Source organism: Gymnoscopelus braueri (assembly GCF_963280865.1).
Source record: "Gymnoscopelus braueri genome assembly, chromosome: 10".
Lineage (NCBI taxonomy): Eukaryota > Metazoa > Chordata > Actinopteri > Myctophiformes > Myctophidae > Gymnoscopelus > Gymnoscopelus braueri.
This window is the reverse complement of record NC_137611.1, coordinates 15888564-15908510: the sequence shown is the minus strand read 5'-3', so window position 1 is coordinate 15908510 and position 19947 is coordinate 15888564. Positions and strand designations below refer to the sequence as shown.

Below are 19947 nucleotides of genomic sequence, written 5' to 3'. Positions count from 1 at the left end.
TACAATGTACTATATATAGGCTATGCATATATACACAATATACCGTGCATAACATTACATAACATGGCCTTGCTCTTTAGATTATGTATCTGTATGGTGAAAAGCAGTTGGCAGCATGAACATTACTGCGCTGTGTTCTAATAATATCTATCCTGAATTTTCTTTAAATCATATAAGACGAGAAACACTGAAGTGTTCATTTTCTTACAGCTTAAATCAATATAATATGTAGTGAATCCCAGTGTTACAGTAGAACCAGTGTGTTGGTTCTATGTATAGACAGACACGTGTCCAGATGTAAACACTGTTATCTGTTTGTTATCACACTTCATGTAGCCGCCACACCCCACAGCGGGGGGTCCCCATTACGTAGCACACCGCACATAGGCCTCTGAACACCCTGTTCCCTTCGCATGGGACGATAAGGGCTTGTGCGTGTTTGTGTTTTGGCTTGCATAATAACAACAGTCATAGTTACGTAAGAAACGACATGGTGTTTCTTAGTGGATATTGGATGTCCATACGGACTCAGTAGCAGTGTTGATTTTGACAGCACATTTTCATTTAGTTTTAGTCATAGTCTTTTGAATACAATTCTGTACAGTTATACTTAACTGTACTGCACTTAACTGTACCGAAAATAGTTGATCTACAAGCTCACAACACGTTGTGAGCTTGTAGATCAACTATTTTCGGTCTGTGGCACCCGCGCGCACCCATGATGACTTGTCTTAGTTCTACTGGATCTCTTCTCCACTAGTCCCTCCCAAACATTTTAGTCTAGTTTTTATTTGTTGACAAAATTGTCAATATATTTAGTCATAGTTTTAGTCATCAATGCTCATCATAGCGTAGTTTTTATTTAGTTTCTATTTAGTTTTCGTCAGTGAAAAAAGTTAGTCGACGAACAATTGTGTTCACTTTATGCACAAGCGTGAAGATACAATTCATAACTGGTGAGGACAGGCTGTCTTTTCTTTAATCTCTTAAACCCTATTTTATCATTTGAAATATTTTCAGAAATAGGCCATTTTAGAAATGGTTTGGTTCAATTTTTGGAAATGTCCACCAGTCAATGGATTAATGCAAAAATAGCCTGTAGAATTGAGTTGAGTTCTGATGTACCTCTGCAAAACATCATTATAAACTGTGTGAAGAAAATACGTTCTTTCCTGTATCGGTGTTCACACTGAGCCCACGGAGCTTAGGCTGGCAAATGTTTCAAATCCCATCTTATAAAACCTTTATGGGGTCAGTTCATGCACTGGCCTATGCTTCTTGTGAGTTTTTTGTGAGGACCTGAGTTCAAGCCTGATGGTGAATCATGTCTCTACTCTCTCTGCAACTCCATTTAATATGCCTCTATATACTCTCCTATCTGAATAAAGTAGAAAGTACCGGTGGTGTAAAGTAACTAAGTACATTTACTCAAGTGCTGTACTTAAGTACACTTTTGAGGATTTTTAAAAACTTTACTGGAGTATTTCTTTTACTCCACTACAATTATTTGACAACTTTAGTTACTAGTTACTTTTCAGATATAAATTATGATATTATGAAACATACATTAACCCCTTAAGCCCTATTTTATACATAGGCTATTTGAAAATAGCAGATCTACAAGCTCACAACGCGTCACATCGCGACACGTTGTGAGCTTGTAGATCTGCTACTTTCAAACATTTTAGTACTTTAGTACATTTTCATGCCAATACTTTAGTACTTTTACTCAAGTACATTTTGAAGTCTGTACTTTTACTTGTAACAGAGTATTTCTATATTGCACTATTGGTACTTTTACGTAAGTAAAGAATTTGAGTACCTTTTCCACCACTGGAAAGTACAAAAATAACCACCACCACCATCTTTGTACAGACAGTATTTGATAATAACTTATCATTATCATCTTTACATTTAACTATTATATATTGTGACCCTTTCTGCAAAATATGTCTGACAAGTTCTTATCTCAGTGGCATTATTGCCAAGAAGATAAGAACTGTAATATTACCTACTATTTTGTTGTCTTGGCTGTGCGTTTGTTTGGAAAAATGCAATATAAATAAACATCATGTTATTCTGCAAAGAAAAGCTAGAAGCTAACTGATCTTCGTGCCATCTCTTCACAGCCTGGGGTGCAGACGATCCTATCTTGGCCGTCAAGGGAGGCTCCATAGAGCTCCAGGTCCAGCGTAAACTAACAGGCATGGATATCGACTACATCGTGTGGAGGTTTAACATAGAGCACCCGGTGATCAAGTACAGCAACGAGTCCAGGCACCCACTCAAGGTCTACAAGGAGTATGCCAACCGCGCGGCGATCAAAGGCACCACCTACAACCTGCTCCTCAGTGACCTGAGTGAGCTGGACAACGGGACCTACAGCGCAAGGATCATGGATCACCATGGTTACGAGCACGATGTGGCCAAGCACATGCTGGTTGTTCATGGTGAGTGTTTTTGTTTTTCCAATCCAGGCTAGAATACTGTATACGTCTGGAAGAAACCTTAAGGCACTCTACTCTACCTTTTTTCACACTTTATTGCCTGTGATATTAATTCAGTCTCAGGCTGGTTTAGTTGTATTGTGACTCATAGATGACAAGCAGAACTGTGGACCAAACACTGAGTGCAGAGTGCAGTTAATGTGTGGAGTCAGGAAGTCAAGTTAATGTGGTGTTTACAGTGAAGGTGGGTCTGGGGCCCCTTAAACCCTCCAAAGGAGAGGTTAAACATAGAATATATGTATAAAAATGAACTGATTCTGATTAATTAGTTAATTGAGTAACGCTCACAACCAACTGCAACGCAATATCAGAAAATCTTTAATGAAGATTCATAATTAAAAGTATAAGGCTACTTATACATAATTGTACTGTATTGGCAGGACAGGAAGAATATTATCAGTCCATGATATTTACCTCGACCTCATATTTATTAATTTAGATTTAATCACGCGACCTTTTTGAACTATTGCTTGACAATATATATATATTTGTGTAGTGTTTTATACACTTTTCAGTTGAAATTGTATCATTTCTGTCAAATGAGTCGCTCAATAAGGTATAAATGAACCCAGTGATTCTCAAACGTTTTAATCTCAAGGACCCCCATAACTCTGAGAGTGTACACAATGGAACCAAATGGACCGCACAGGTCCATTTGGTTCCATTGTGTACACTCTCAGAGTTACAGACCTGTAGGGGTCCATTTGGAAACCCCCTGAAGGAACTCCGAGGGTCCCTGTACCCCACTTTGCGACCCACTGAAGTAACCTGTTCTCTTGTCTTCCACCCTGACAGAGGCCGTTCCGGACCTGGACTTCAGCATGACGCTGCTGTACTTCAACTCCACCGAGGGCTACTGCAACGTCTCCGTCACCTGCACGGCGGAGGACAGCTACGTGTCCTACACCTGCGACCTGGACGGCTGCGTCGAGGACCAGCTGGTGCTCCTCCATCCCCACCTGGTCATGTCCGTGGCGGGCGCCGACGGCACGGTGGCGTGCAACGCCAGCAACCTGGTCAGCGCCAAGAGCCGCTGGGGACGCATGAGTGCCGTGTGTGAGTACAGTAGTTTAGAACAGAGTTTTATTTTAAAACATTTACTGTTTTAAAAAAAATACTTTATAGGTTGAAGATGTAAACAGCCCGGAAGTACAGTAACACTTGGCCAAATAAATATTAATTTGGGGTCAAGTATGGGGTCAACTAATCCTGACCCTATCTGAAAAGATATCGTGCCAGTGACCCCATTCAAGATTTGTGTTGATAAAACAATATTCAACATTTTCAGATTTGTTTTCAAGATCTTTTAGCTGGGGACTCCCTGGCACCTGGGCCTGCGTTCACGCTAGACCGCGTCCCCCTAGATTCACAAGCCAAGTACCAAAATGGCTACTTTGCATAACAGGTTTACTGGTAAGCGTTCTCATACACGGTATAAAAGCAACACAGCATTATGGCTACAGTACTTCTGCTGCAGTATCCTGTCTGCACGCAACGAGAATGCCTCCACCGTACTTTTTAGTTTTGCTACTGCAGCGCCTACACCTTTTTCAGCTCCTATAATTCAAGGCATTCCTTGAGAAGATTAAAACTAAGATAGATATTTTCTAATGCTGGTCTCGTCACGAGTTGACTATATATCAGCTGTTCTGTACGCATGCGTACGGTGCGCACGTGCATGTGACGTCATTAAAATACCGTACCGCCAAAAATAAATCCCCATTACACCACTGGGAATAAGGTTAGGTTTAGGCATAGTTTTACTGAGGTTATGTTTAAGAATAAGGTTAGGTTTAGGCATAGTTTTACTGAGGTTACGTTTATGAATAAGGTTAGGTTTAGGCATAGTTTTACTGAGGTTACGTTTAAGAATAAGGTTAGGTTTAGGCATAGTTTTACTAAGGTTACGTTTAGGAATACCTGGTGGCGACCGTACCCAGGTCACCGGATTTGACCGGAGAGTGTGTTTTGGGGCGAGCGTTCTTGTATTCCTTGAAAACGGGTCTAAATTAATAAGCTGAGAGGCTTTCTTTATTGGGGGCAGAGAGGGGGGGGGGGACTGGAACAAGAGAGATGTGTGTTTGTAAAGGCAGAAAATTAACGCATGCGTTCCAGATGGAGCGGATCACGAAGGTGTTTAATCACAGCTGGTTTGTTCCTGTCTTCCTGCCCACTAGGCACAGAGGAGCTGGTTTATCAGCCCATGAACCTGCTGGGACCCACTCTAATTGTCCTGGACATCATCACCCCCATCCTCCTCATCTGTCTCATCCTCTACTTCCTGCTCATACGACCCAAACACATCGGAGGTAGGCTATATTATGTGACTTACATATAGAAACCTCTTATCTCCATATTATAACCTTTTCTATTTTTTTTTTGTAAATTAATGCCCTACTTGATCATACTACAGCGTCACACAAAAGCATCAAAAGTACCTGATCTACAAGCTTGAAACGTGGCGCAATGCGATGCGTTTCGAGCTTGTCGATCTGCTACTTTTTTATTTGAATTCTGAAAAGTAAAAGTTTTGGACATAATGAGGTTTCCACCCGACAGAGACAATGTTGCAATTGGGAGCTGAAACCAGATACATCTTAGAAAGCTTTTCTTTTGAAAACTGAGGAGACGGTGTACCACTTTAAACTGTATTAGCCCATATCGGGCTCAGATAAGAGGATTTACGAACTCGATCTAGGAGAGAACTCCAATCATCTTCAGAGAATTGATCTTGTAAATAATGCTCCTAATGTGACTTAATTATAACAAGGGAAGGACAGTTAAAGGATGAGAATATGTCATTCTATCGATACGGTAACTCCCCTTCTGTGGTTCCACCTCCCACATCTCAGAACAGATTGTGATGGTACTTCCAGACATTGGTTGCTTGTTTTAGAAATGCTTTTTGAAAATGTTTTTATTTATTTTTGCTTTACTGATTGATCTGGTCCTAATACCGAGTGAGATGCAAGGTCAAGGTAACATTTAGTTCTTAAAAAAATAAGGTGTTTTTGTTAGGTTAAATCTCTGTTGTGTTCCGTTTTTTATTGTAATATTGAACAGTTTTACTTTTTAGAACCCTAATCACAACAACTCTAATTCCTTATGCTTAAAAGGACATGGTCCCATATTCACTACACTACAGCCATGCCATTATCATGGCATGGCTTGTATGGGTATTGTAGTTTTGTTGTTGTTAAAACTATAATAAATTGTGAAAATGCATTAAAATGCAATGATAATGTAAATTTGACCAAAAAAAAACAAAAACAAAAAACAAACAAACAATATATGCTTTGGAAAATGGTCAGTTATGTCATGTATACTGTGATTCATAGTCAATGGCTTAAACATGCCAGACCACCCCGACGGCCCTTTAACCACTTAGCCACTTAATCACTTTACCACTTAACTGCAAAATCGTTATAAATTATTCCCAAAATAGCCGATCTATAAGCTCACAACACGTTACATCACGATGCAATATTAGTTTTGCCTACAATGACATGCCCGAAATTGGGACGCCAGAGGGTTAATAACACTTACCACGTTTTAACTCTGTCTTACTCCACAGATCTCAAAACCATGGAGCTGAAGAGCAAGGCATTGGCTGCTTCTTCTTCAGTCGAGGTAGGACTGCCTGTGTGATTTCTTGAGTCAAAATGTCAAAATGACTGTATTTCTACCAACATGGCACGTGCACACATAGACATCAAAGGGGGCTTGAGCCCCTGCCCTTTTACCCATCTGTAGAAGTGCCCTCTCCAGACCATGAATGTAGTTATACTTACTAGTTTGAAAAAAAAAAGGCAAACGCACTCTTACCATGCCATACCTGAACGCAGCGTTCAAGAGAATTACCATTTCCAAACTCTCCTGAACTCGAATGCAGCATTTTATGTTGAAATGTCTTTTATAGTGACATAGGTATATATGTATTGACTATATGTATGTTTGTCTTTTTAACCACTGCACAAACGAAGTTCCGAAAGGAAAATAAAGTTGTTTGAATTGAAAGAATTGCATCTCCAGTATTGGCTTGAATCTTGATTATACTTAGTTTAGTGCGGCATTACGCACCGAAAATAGCCAATCTCCAAGCTCACAACACATTGCAGTGCTGGAGATGGAAAGAATTCCATCTCCAGTGTTGGCTTGAATCTTGATTATTAGTTGAGTGCGGCATCACGCAACGAAAATAGCCAATCTCAAAAAGATTTGCTATTTTCTGAATTTTTACCAAAAAGTGCCCTTTTGGAAATTTCAGCCCCTGCCCCTCTAACATTCTCTGCACGTCCCTGTCTGCCAACATCGCTTAATGTTGTCTTCTCTCCCGTGTCCTGTCCTTTGTGGCCGTGTCCTTCTACATTCCTCCAGTTGCTGCACGTGCACGAGTTCGAGGAGGTGCTTAAAGACCCAACTCTGCCCGATTATTTGAAGGGGGCGGCCGTCTACAGCATATCCAAAGGCAGGACACCTGCTCTGCCGAAGCTCACGCTCATACAGGAGCGCCACCACCCAGACCCTGTTTCACTGGTAAAACTATAGAACCCTCAAGAAGGACTTCTTCTGCATCAACAAGACATTCACACCACATGAACCCTATAGCGAACCCTATTCTGGAGGGGTGAACATTCAGCGAAAATAGCAGATCTACAGTACAAGTTCAGCTATTTTCGGCGAGGAGATTTGGCGTAGAGGAAAAGAAAAGGTGGGGGCCAAGTATTGGCCCCTGCATGGGGGACCCCGGGTCAACGAGGTATAAAGGGTTTATGTGGTGAAGAGGATATGTTTGCACCAAGACAAATCCGTTAAAAAGATCCACTTGATGCACCTGCCTATGAGAGATCTCTTGGGTGATCCTTATGTGGACAATTTACATCAAAGAATTGATGGACAATCTTATTGATGGACAATTGGAGTGAAAGGTTACCTTTTATATGCACTTAGACCAATATATGCCCATATTCAAGACCACTACATTACTGGCCTTACTTAGTACAATAGTGTTTAGTTAATGTTAAACAAATGTTAAGTTACTGTTGATGTACCGTATTGATAAATTGTGATGTTTTATTTGTATTTAGCATTTTTATTTCAGATAAAGAGGTCCGTCATTAATATAATTTTGTGAGATTTTCAGCACCAAGCAGACCCCCAATTGAAGGTGTTCCCCCTTCACTTGGGTCATGTTTACATAGTGTCTGCATAGTTACAGAGACTCTATATAGCATTCAGAGATTGTGGAATAGTTGTCTGGCTACGCAAGACTAGAGAGAGAGAGGAAAGGCAGGAGGAGAGAGGGGGAATCACATGCAGCAAAGCAAAGAGCCTCGGTTTGGTAAATAAAATTAATACTCAAGTAAATATAGTGTTTAATTCATAATGTATTTTGGTACGTTTGGGTCCCAAGAGTAATGTGTTTTTCATTTATTGAGTGAATTTGTGACTTTTTTATTTGTGAAATAAAACATTTGGGAAATGAAAAATGGGATATTTACTGGTGACCCATAAAAATGGTAACAGTTCCATGCAGGATAATGTATGTTTGTGGTAGAAATACTACACGTGTAGGCTAAGAAAATATCTCTGGTACTGTTCGGTCATCATTTTTGTTTCTGTTGGTAGCTTAGGCCACACTAGCCTTGGATCAAGACTATGTATTTTATTGAGTGTGACTCCATAAAGAACATAACTGGTCCATGGCTAAGGCCACAGCATCTTTTTCACCACAAGATGGCGACAGCGCACAACAAAACGCTTCCCCCAAACAGCCAATCTGTGGTGCTCTCTCTCTCTCTCTCTCTCTCTCTCTCTCTCTTCTCTCTCTCTCTCTCTCTCTCTCTCTCTCTCTCTCTCTCTCTCTCTCTCTCTCTCTCTCTCTCTCTCTCTCTCTCTCTCTCTCTCTCTCTCTCTCTCTCTCTCTCTCTCTCTCTCTCTCTCCACTTCCCAAACACAAAGCCAGTGACATCATCTGCGGAGGGACAGAGGGTGCGCGAAGGACAAATGTCTTAGAATGCATTACATCATTCTCCAATAATATGATAATATATCTCTGGTACTGAGTGCGGTGCCAGACACGAGAAGGGCCATAATCCATACTGACTGCCTCAGATGGGGTGGGGAGGGGAGGGGAGGGGGGGAGATGAGACAAGAAGGGAGTCAGGAGGAGCAGAACATTCCTGAAGGTTATTCCACACATTATTCCTCAGTGGGAGTGGGGAGAGAGAGGATAATCACTAACCACAGAGGCTAGGACGAAGCAGGGAGCCTTCTATATGCCTATACGTGTGTGTGCGTGTGTGTGTGTGTGTGTGTGTGTGTGTGTGTGTGTGTGTGTGTGTGTGTGTGTGTGTGTGTGTGTGTGTGTGTGCGCGTGCGTGCATGCGTGTGTGCATACGTGTGTGCATGTCTGTCTGTCTGTCTGTCTGTCTGTCTGTCTGTCTGTCTGTCTGTCTACAGCTCCACTGCCTTGCTACAGTACATCTCTTTCCTGCACCTCTCTTTCACCAAGGTGTCAAAGAGGAGAAAAAGGAGGAACGGAGATGGAGGGAGAATAATAGGGACGGAAAAGAGGCAAGAGGATGTGGTGTAGAGAGGAGAGGAGAGGAGAGGAGAGGGAAAAGGAGGGATGGAGATCAGTGGAGGAAGGGCAAAAGAAACAATAAGACGAGAGAAGAGGGGACAAGGGGAGAGAGCGGAGTAGAGGAGATGCAAGCAATAAGGATGAGAAGGAGAAGTTGAGAGATGAGGGTTAAAATGAGAACGAAGCAAGGAGTGGGGAGAGGAGAAACAATGAGGAGAGGACACAAGACATAAAGGGGAGGACATAGGAAGGGAACACGGGGAGAGGGAGGAGAGGTGACGAGACACAAGGAGAGGGGAGAAGACGTGAGCAACAAGGAAAGACGACAGGACACGAGACACAAGGAGAGGAGAGAGGAGAAACGAGACATAACGAGAGGACATGACTGGACAGGAACGAGGAGAGGAGAGGAGAGGAGAGGAGAGGAGAGGAGAGGAGGGGAGGGGAGGGGAGAGGAGAGGAGGGGAGGGGAGGGGAGGAGAGGAGCACTGGGATGGTGTGCAGAGGTCTTTTAGTTCTGAAGCAACAGATTGGAGGCTTACACCAGCTCTACTGTCAGGCACTCACATTTGGCAGCACACTGTCAGAGATCTGTAAGGGTCCATTGAAATGTTGGTTGGTTATTAACTAGTTTACTGTCATGATCTGCTCCTCTGCCCTCTTCAAGCCATCCACATTTATACATTCAGCCTTGGACATTTATTTGTCTCTTTGTCCTGTTCTTCTTCCCTGTTTGGTTTGCTTGTTAATATGTATTTGTATTCTCTGTCTAGTTTCCACAGTTCTCTGTTCAGTATGTTCACTGTCTTCTAGGTTTTGTGGTTCTGATACTAGTTTAATTCCCAGGTGTCAATTGTTACAACCATCCCAGGTGTATCGTGTTTGTAATCCTCCCCCTGTGTATAAGTAGACACTAGATGCCGTGCTACTTTTATTGTAGTTCAGACATTTTTGTTGCAATTAGCTCTGTTGAGAGAGGACATCAAACTCAGGGATTGTAGCTTTAACCACTTAAACCCCCTATGCCTATAGTGAGGCTGCACAGCTAACCTATGGTTCATTTTGTGATAGAAGCGCCACATTTGGCAGAAGTGTTAATAGATATTGGGAGCAAATTTGGATATTGGGGCATCCCAAATTCTCATGCTGGTGGCCACATTTTTCAAAATGGCCACCGGTGGTTGGTCAAATGTTCCTAAACCACCCTCTTGCAGCTACAATATTTGCAGTAGTAGGCTGAAATGTTGCAGGAAGGCCAAGTGTGTTCATTGCAATTGGCTAAAAGGGTGTGTGGCTATGGGAGTGGCCTATCATAAAAAGGTGCATATAACTTCCAAGAACTGAACTTGAGTTACAACTGTACTTTGACCGCTTTCTTCCGTCTACACCAAATCTCTAAGCCAAAAATGCCGATCTACAAGCTCACAACGTATCTCGTTGCAGCACGTTGTGAGCTAGTAGATCGGCTAATTTTTGCGAATGTTCCCCCCAGAATAGGCAGGCTGGGTTTCACGTGGCCAAAGATGGAACATTGGAACAGAGACAGTGAGTGCAGTCACAAACCAAAGGAGGTCCTGTCATTGTTCTTATGAAAGCCGTGTATCATTTATTTTCTGTAATACTGTGGAAAAATAATTACATATAATTTGCAAAAAAAAAAGTTATACAACAAACAAAAGGTAACATGAAAATAAAAGAAACGTTTCAATATCTTGCACTGTATTTTTTTTTATGTTTTCTTTTTTTTCTTTTTTGTCTTGACGGTCTAGAAAGAAACAAATACCAAAAACAGAACGTAATAATACAATATATAATCTTATTTGAAGAACAATATGTAAGAATATAAAATAAGAATGTGACAACGATGATTTGGAGGGTACTGTATATGCTGATTGAAACACACACACACACACACACACACACACACACACACACACACACACACACACACACACACACACACTTTTTAAGTGCAAAAAAAAAAGATATGAAATCCTTCAAACGTTGGACAGATCATTGTCTTAATATACTCAAACACCAGCCATAAAGCAGAAGAAAAACCCTATCTCAGTCATTCACTCCCTCCTTAAGGAGCAGAACAGGCTCAACAGCTGGATGAGGGACGAGAGGGACTGTCTCGGCTCATTCCTCATGTCCTAAGGCAACATGATGTCTCTCTCCATCTCTGTCTCTCTCACCCTCCTTCCTCTGTCACGTCCTACAGCCCAGCGGTCCCCCACAAGATCACACAAGAACATGTTGGGATTATAGGTTTGCCCGACACGCATGTTTGCATACATGTACCAGTCCACAGATGTGTCCATAACATGCACCGCAGGCACACAAAATAGCACCGGCTTTCCTGACGTGATGTATGACGGCGTCCCGCACCGAAAGTATAGCAGATATACAAGCTCACAACGCGACGTGTTGTGAGCTTGGGTAACTGCTATTTTCAGCGTGCTACACGATCGAGCAACGCCGGCACCATACACGTGTTTATCTGCTTACTTCATTTCCATTTGTCGCCCTGATGGAGGTTCCAAAGACATGGAAAAATGCTCACCAGTCCACAGGAGTCTCTATAGAGCGTCGCAGTTCCCGCCCACTTCCTGTTTTTTTTTGGTGCCGGAAGAAAAAACTCAATGCATTTTTCCATTGACATTTCCAAAAATATTTATATCTATTAATTTAAGCCTCGAATCAAGCCATCACGAGATGACATGAATCATGACCATAAAACGTTTTTTTCTGTGATTTTTTTTTATTTTATATTTAATTATATGATATACTATATTTAATAAATACCCTTTGTTTTGCCGTTTTCAACAAAAAAAAAATCACAGAATCAAACGTTTATGGTCATGATTCATGTCATGTCATGATGGCTTGATTCGAGGCTTAAATTAATAGATATAAATATTTTTGGAAATGTCAATGGAAAAATGCATTGAGTTTTTTCTTCCGGCACCAAAAAAAACAGGAAGTGGGCGGGAACTGCGACGCTCTATTGGCCTGGGATTGCATGCCATAGGCCAGGCCTGCCTGCTTCTAGCCTAGGTTTGGCCTATTTGGGACAAGGAAATTTGCCCATTTTGTGGCCTGGTTATGCAGTCATTATGGCCACAGAAAATAATGTGCCACTGAACCCACTCCCTTTTATCTACTGGATATACACGCATACAAAGGAACGTAGAATACTAGTATGGGTACAACTCCAACATCAGTCCTTCCATTGGTGATGACATACTATAATGTAATACAATACCATAGAAAATAACATTTATAATGTTGATTTTTTTTTGACATAGAGGGAAGGCATCTATGAAACAAAAGTGAATGTTTGGATTGGAATGAGCTCGTGAAGTTATTATATTCTGTAACAGAGGATTCCCCTAAACTCCCACCCCCACCCCACCCAACATACACACATGTATATACAAGCTAGAGGTCTATTCTATTCTATATATTTGTTTGTTTTTCTACGGGAATACAAAAAAGAGAGCCATTGCAGAATGGGCATTCCAAACGATTGGAGGTCAAACGTTTCAAACTAGGGAGGCTGTAGGCTACACTATTTGCCGTCTGTGTGTCACCCTTTTGACTTTCTGTTCATCAGGGAGGGGTTACACGGGATGTGCAAATTGATCCGCCTGTCCGTAGACAAAGAAGTGGTAAAAACTGGAAATAGCAAACCGCAGAAATCGCACATCCTCGATCACGGATCAAGCAAATTGGCACATACATTTTTTATATCTTTGTTAAGTCTGTCATATTGTTACTATCATAATATTATTTGCACCATGAGCAAGTAAGAACTAATTGACGCTAACATGCAGGCATAAAGAGGGGCTGTAGCATCAACTAGCAAGTTGGCTGTGTCCTGTAAGTATCCAGATGGCCCGTGCATATCCACTGGCCTCAATACTTCCTTTTCATCAAATTGACTTGCCTTACTCAAGGTCACATCAACGCAGAGAGTCTGTTGCATTATACTGCAGTCAGAACCCTATTAAAAGGGGTTTTAACGAGGTAACAGTATGCGTCCATGCTGTAAAAGCGTGTTGCGTTTATGCTCTGTCTAGAGCCACAGAAAATCGTGACCTTGGAATCATAATATCTCAAAATTCAACTTCATATAATGTCTCCTTCTTTGTGTTGTGGTAGTTAGATTATTGAAAATGTTTGTGTGGGGGAAAAAAGGAACAAAACCTTTTTTTAGTTATGGATCTGGACACATCTGTGGGAGCGGTCACAACCGAATGATTCCAAGGCCATGATGCACTGAAGACTGACAGTGCTGTCAAGAAGTCTAATTAAGCAATGATTTTCAGAGCTAGTGCTCTTGCACACAAGACGTTCACACATCAGTAAATAATACAGCCGTAACCCATTAAAACCGGGAAAGCATCTGTGTCATTTTATACTTTGGCTATTCAAAAATAGCAGATATACACGCTCATAGCACGTGACTTTGTCTATGAGCTTGTAGATCTGCTATTTTTGAAAAAACATGTTTTTTTTTGCAAATCTTTGAATATATACATTTTTTAAAGCGATTTTTTTTACTCAAATCTTTGCTTCTAAATATTTTGAGATGGGGGTCCGCGGCCAAATACATACAATTTTGGGGGTCTTTTACATGAAAATGCTTGAGCACCACTGACTGCAACATAAGTTTTTCAGAAAAAGGATTTAGATTTAGGACATGTATTAGGAATAGCTATGGTAAATGCCTCCAGTCCTGCAGTGTTTCTGCACTAAAACATTTTTTAAACACTAATGTGGATACTGTAGTAAAAGAAAAAGTTGTTTTCCTAGAAGAGGTCGCTAGATTATTCTTTGTGCCCTCTGCTGGCTGAAAACACAATAAAATCAAAATTTTCAGATCAATGTCACACTAGGCAATGCAGGTATTCGGCATTTTAATGCTAATATTTATGTAACTTTTTGCTCCTAAAGAGTTATGGCACATGCAAACGCTGACACAAAGTAGTACCACATTTGCAGCGCGAGCCCATGAACACTACGCGTATAAACGTACAAAGTACAATACTTCTGTAGGTCGAACCCTTTGCATCACTTTATAAAAGTACCTTTCTTTTGATATGTCACAGCACAGACTTAATCCTGTTCTATGTTTAAAAAGGGTTTTGGCAACAGTGAGCAGTGTCTGTTTTTCGAAGTTCTGTCAGCCATCCGGACTGCTCATAAAAGGCTCTCTGGTCAAACAGCTGATAGTTAAATTGTCCAATCTAATTCTACCTCATCCCTGTTAAAAAATAAAACCTCTTCCATCTCCTTAAAAAAAAAAAAAGCTCAAAAAACACTTCACGATCGCCTTTGATGCAGAAAAAGTGAATGTCACCCAAAACTCTGAACCTTTGGTCCACAACTCCTTATAAAAATACTATAAAATGTTTTAAATGCCTTCTCTTTTTTTTCTTCTTTTTTGTATGTTTCAGTATAAATATGGAAAAAAAAGGTCTACTCTACTGTGCAAGTGAGAGAAACAAATACTGTTTGACACTTGAAGATGGGGGAGGTATTTTTGTACAAACTGCAGAAATTCATGGGAACGCAAAGGCGCTTTTCTCTCCCCTGTGTCCCACTTCAACAAATATACAGCTTTGACCCTCAAGTGAAACGTATACGGTACACAAATGTAATATTATGACACATGATATAAAATGAAAGACGAGGGAAGGAGCCTCTTGAGTGTCTTGCTACCCGCCCATTTCCTTTCGTATAGATGTGGCAATGCACAAAGCATCTCACTGCCCCGTCCTTTAACCATTGAAACCCCAAATACTTAGTTGACCGGGGTCTACCATGTGAACATTCGGCGAAAATAGCCCATGCATCTACAAGCTCTCAATGCGTGGCGACGTGCCACGCGCTGAGAGCTTATAAATCGTCTGTTTTCGCCAAACGTTCTCCCCCCAAAAAGACGTTGGGGTTTAAGTGGCTATAACAATGGGAGTTTTGCACAGCTTCATACCTTGCGTGGTGCTTATTTGGCACATAATCATTGGCACACCGCAATGTCTTTGTACCACATTTAAGGAAGCATATCCCACCTAAAGTACAGGTAGATATTGTATGCTATATGCCATTTACACACCCTGCACCGTGCAACGGCGAGAGGCATTAGGCGGTGTAGGGAGTTAAAAAATGGCTGATATCAGAGTCCAAGCTGCCCCGATGCTAAAGAAATCACAGAGGTCTTTCTGTGTGGATATGTATTATAAGATTGTGTGTGCGTGTGTGTGTGTGTGTGTGTGTGTGTGTGTGTGTGTGTGTGTGGATGTGTGTGTGTGTGTGTGTGTGTGTGTGTGTGTGTGTGTGTGTGTGCGCGCGCGCCGGTGCGTGCGTGCGTGCATGAGTGTGTGTGTGTGTTTGCACTGTGTGTGTGTGTGTACAAGAGGGAGGTTTTCCATAGGTCAAAGTACTGCATCACACTGTATATACTGTATAGGTTTGTACAAGGTAATAATATTAACTCTGAAAATGACCCCAGCGACTCATTTTTTTTGCTTATATATACAGAAATGGGATGTGAGAAGAAAGAGTCGAAGCAGGGATATTATTTGTCCGTAAGCGAGAGGAGGCACAGAGGGAGAAAAGGACAACACTCTTGCACCTTCACCCCTCCGGCTCTGTCTCTTCTTGTCAAAATAAAAAGTGCCTCTCATTCATTCTTTCTTTCTTTCTTTCTCTTCTCATTTTCCTCTTTCTCTCTCTTGATTGTGGCTTTCGCTGCCTTTAGTCTCAGCGTGTAACGTTGCACACGGTAGAAAGATCAAGCTAAAGTGTTTTGAGTGTCGATGTAGTGTGAGATAACTTGTTTATGTATTGCTGCTATCTTTTACGCACTACTGCTGCTAACTTTTACCGTATGTGGTGCGAAGCCTGAGTTACACTTAGGCTGTGTGCAGGTGCTGCGCAGTGGTGTACAGTAACTAAGTACATTCACTCAAGTACTGTACTTTAGTACAATTTTGAGTTTTTATTTATTTTTTTACTTTACTGGAGTATTTCCAATTTTCAGTACTTTTACTTCTACTCCACTACATCTCAGAGGCAAATTTTGTACTTTTACTCCACTACAATTATTTGAAAACTTTAGTTACTAGTTACTTTGTAGTTTTGGATTATTATTATAAAACATATATTGATCACTTCAGCCCTAAATGCATTTCGGCCATTTGAAAATAGACAATCTACAAGCTCACAATGCGTCACGATGCGACGCATTGTGAGCTTGTAGATCTGCTATTTGTTCTGTACTTTTTCCACCACTGGTGCTGTGCACCGGTACACAACCAAGTATACATCAGGCATTATAACTCCACTGATGTATGCCAAACCCAAAACCTCATGCACTAGCTACTGCATAACAAACCCCAGAGTGTCAAATTGAACTTTACACACTGGAGGGCTTTCTTCTTTTATCTTACAATTGATTCGCTGGATTTTTTTTTTCAAACTCTTGTTTTTTGTGTCATCAGTACAGTCACACAATATTACAGTCGATTTTTCACTGAAAACAAAAGACATCAACCTGCATGAATCAGGCACCAACTACTGTATATGAATAGTTTTTTTGATGCTAAATATTCACCGCCGATTTTGGTATCATTTATTTGTCACGCCCCCCAAATTGTAAAGACCTTGAAAGAGTAACATTTTTAATTTTACCTAAATTGACACTCTGGATTTTGCAGTGTACGAAAAAAAGCAGTTGAAGCTTGAATCTCAAGTATGTGTAGTAGAAGGTGTGTCAATGTGTGCGTGTGCGTGTGCGTGTGCGTGTGTGTGTGTGTGTGTGTGTGTGTGTGTGGGTGTGTGTGCGCGTGTGTGTGTGTGCGTGTGTGTGTGTGTGTGTGTGTGAGTACCACTGCAGAAAACTGTCCAGGTGTGTGTATGTATCTCACACATGAGTCTGCATTCTCTGCGTGTGTCTGTGGGAATAGTCAGAGGGAGGAGATGAGTAGGAGAAGCGTGTAGAACTCCCATACTTCCCCAGACCCGTTTCTGGGCTAGTTGGCACTGGTCCTGGTCCTCCTGGTCCCTGTCCTGGTCCCTGTCCTGGTCCCTGTCCCGGTCCTGGTCCCAGGCCCGGTCCCGGGCCTTGTCCCGGCCCCGGGCCTCCTCCTTGCCCCGCCCCCTGACTCATCCCCTGTCCCGTCGGGTACATCTCGTAGGCCGGCCCCTCCTCTATGGGCGGGGCGAAGCCCATGCGGTAGCTGGGGTACTGGGAGGGGGAGGGGTAGCCGTAGTTGTCGTAGGCCAGCTGGGCGTTGCCGTCCAACAGGCCGCAGTCCCCGGGGTAGTCTCCGGGGGACTGGAGCGCGGGATTGACCGGGATCGGCGGCGCCTGCTGGCTCTGCGCCGCCTGCGCCGCCGCCGCCCTGGTGAAGGTGTTGAACTGGGCGTAGCCGGCGTGGGACATCCTGGAGGGGGGTCTGGGGTCGTAGCAGCCGGCCCGGGAGCCGGGCACCCCGCCGCCGCCGCCGCCGCCGCCGGGGGGCATGCCGCCGCTAGCGGCTCCGCCCCCCCCGGCCTGTGGTCCACCGCCGGGGGGGCCGGAGCCGGGCGGGCCGCCGCCGCCACCGCCGCCACCGCCGGGGTTCTGGGGGCGGAACTCGCCCTGGTAGAGGATGGCCCGGGACTGGGGCCGCGCCTCCTCGTGGGTGGTGGCTCGGACGTTGTAGTAGCCGTTGGTGGGGTCCTGAAAGAACAGGGGTCGGCCGTTCAGATGCCAGATAATATGAGGTTCTTAGGTTATAGTTCTGAATGGATAAAGGCAACAAGTACAAACCTGTTGGTAGCATATCGTCGCTGTCAGGCAGAAACCTAGTCTGTCCAAAACAGTTACTTTTCCAGAAATGAAAAAAAATAAATACCTGTGTTCCAATGGATCCAATGTAGTTATTATTTAGTCACTAGTTCTTATTAATAATTTTTATTGGTTAAATATTTATAAAATAAAAAGTAAAAGGGCTCCCACTCAAAAGCTCGATCGATTCAGCTAAAAAGTAACAGAATGTTTCTGATTCAATGTTTTAAAAAAATCATCAAACGTTTTCGGGAAAAAAATCGAAAAGAAGCAGATCTACAAAGCTCACTACTTTTCACATTGGGATGAGTTGTGAGCTAGTAGATTTGCTATTTTTGCTACTTTCGCACAACACTGTCATACGACGGTATGAAGTATAAAATGGGGCATTCTTTCATGAAAACTCATTTTTTTTAACTAATTCCTGACAATCTACAAGCTTGTAGATCTGCTATTTTCACAGTATTTATCTGTGGGAAGTCAAAACTAAATGTAATGCCTCAACTCCTACAATTGTGTTGTAGTGCTTGTCAGGGTTGGGGGTCCCCAGTTCTAGTATGAATGTTTTGGGGGGGTCCCCAGTTCAAATATGATTATTTTGGGGGGTCCCCAGTTCAAATATGATTATTTTGGGGGTCCCCAGTTCAAATATGATTATTTTGGTGGGGTCTGAAATGGTTGTGAACCACTGGTCTACTATACAGAGTAAAATTAGCTCACATTCATACAGTATACGGTACCTGTATATACAGTACAGTACATAATAGCTTCCTGCTTTAAAAAGGACTTAAACTGAGGAAGAAGAGTCTGACCATCTGATCAAAACGCAATGATCGAAGATTAAAAACAGTCTGGTTATGTAGGCGTCTAGATGGTAAAATAGTACTTAGACATTTTGTGAACGTAGATGTATGGGTAATTATCACATTTACCTCTATCAAATTAGCTTGTACGCGTGGCCGCTATCTCTGTGCAGAGATCGCTCTGGCCACATACATTATGGCGATGTAATCAGTTATGCCTCGATCTGGTAAATTATTTTTAATATTGCACTGCAGTGGAATTCCTGTAAGTCTCTCTCTCTCTCAAATATCGGTCACACAGCTCACTGCTTACCCAGGCAGAAAACTTCTATCTATAAATCATTTATGTGGTTTACAAACTGCGCGTAGAACTCCACGCAAGAGCGCCGAGGCTCAGCTGTGCTGTGATGAAACCGATCGTGTGTACGTTTTGGTATCATTACAGTATGAATTTTCACCGTGACTTTGATCCGCTGATGAACTGCGACGCTCGCAGCACAGCGAAACGCGCGAGGCAGCGGTAATGGATTCTCATTCTCATTTGAAATGAATTAATTTATGTCAGGGAGCCACGCGCGCTCAGCACTCAACCCTCGACATACTGTATAGATGCATGCCAGGATTGCATGGGCCTCACAAGCAAGGGCACGTTCTGTAAGACAGCTGCGGCGTTAAAGATATCACATTTTGGCAAAATGATACGATACACCAGATGGCAGTGGCAATCTGCAAGGATTGTTCAAATAAAGTGAAAATAGCTTAGGCTCTCAACCTTTTTTGCATCAGGGCCTGTCACAGTCCGCTCCTCATCGCATGGACTTGTTCATTCTTTTTGGACATTTAGGCCTAATTCTGTTCTTGTTTCTTTAGCGCTGATGTTCTGTTTTAGTCTTGTATTCTGGTAGTTTGTTGATTCCCCCGTGCTTCTTATTTTGTAGCATTGTTCCTGGTGTTTCCTGTTTTCGTTAGTTATCTGTACCTGTCTTGTCTAACCAGTCTTGTGATTTGCCAATGTTTCCACCTGTGTCCTCTTAGTCCCCCAGCCTATCCCAGTGTTGATTGTCAGTTGAGTTCTCCTGTGTCTAGTTAGTCTTTGTCTATATATAATCCCTTGTGTCCTCAGATTCTTGTTAGTTTGTCGTTCAATGTTGGTGTACGCATGAGTTTGGCGTCAAGCCTTCTGTTTAGCCTGTTGCCAGTTGTCATGAG

The 19947-nt window shown here is 42.4% G+C and overlaps 1 protein-coding gene across 4 annotated transcripts in view; it reads right to left on the bottom strand.

Annotated features, from left to right (window-relative positions):
- Positions 1-15349: 15349 nt before the first annotated feature.
- Positions 15350-19947, bottom strand: part of kirrel1b (kirre like nephrin family adhesion molecule 1b) — a 119601-nt gene continuing 115003 nt past the window's right edge. For all 4 annotated transcript variants that reach the window (XM_080441108.1, XM_080441110.1, XM_080441109.1 and 1 more), the window contains exon 15: positions 15350-17827. In XM_080441108.1, the coding sequence (XP_080297234.1) occupies positions 17027-17827 (801 nt within the window). In that variant the 3' untranslated portion in view covers positions 15350-17026. The remainder of the gene's footprint in view (positions 17828-19947) is intronic.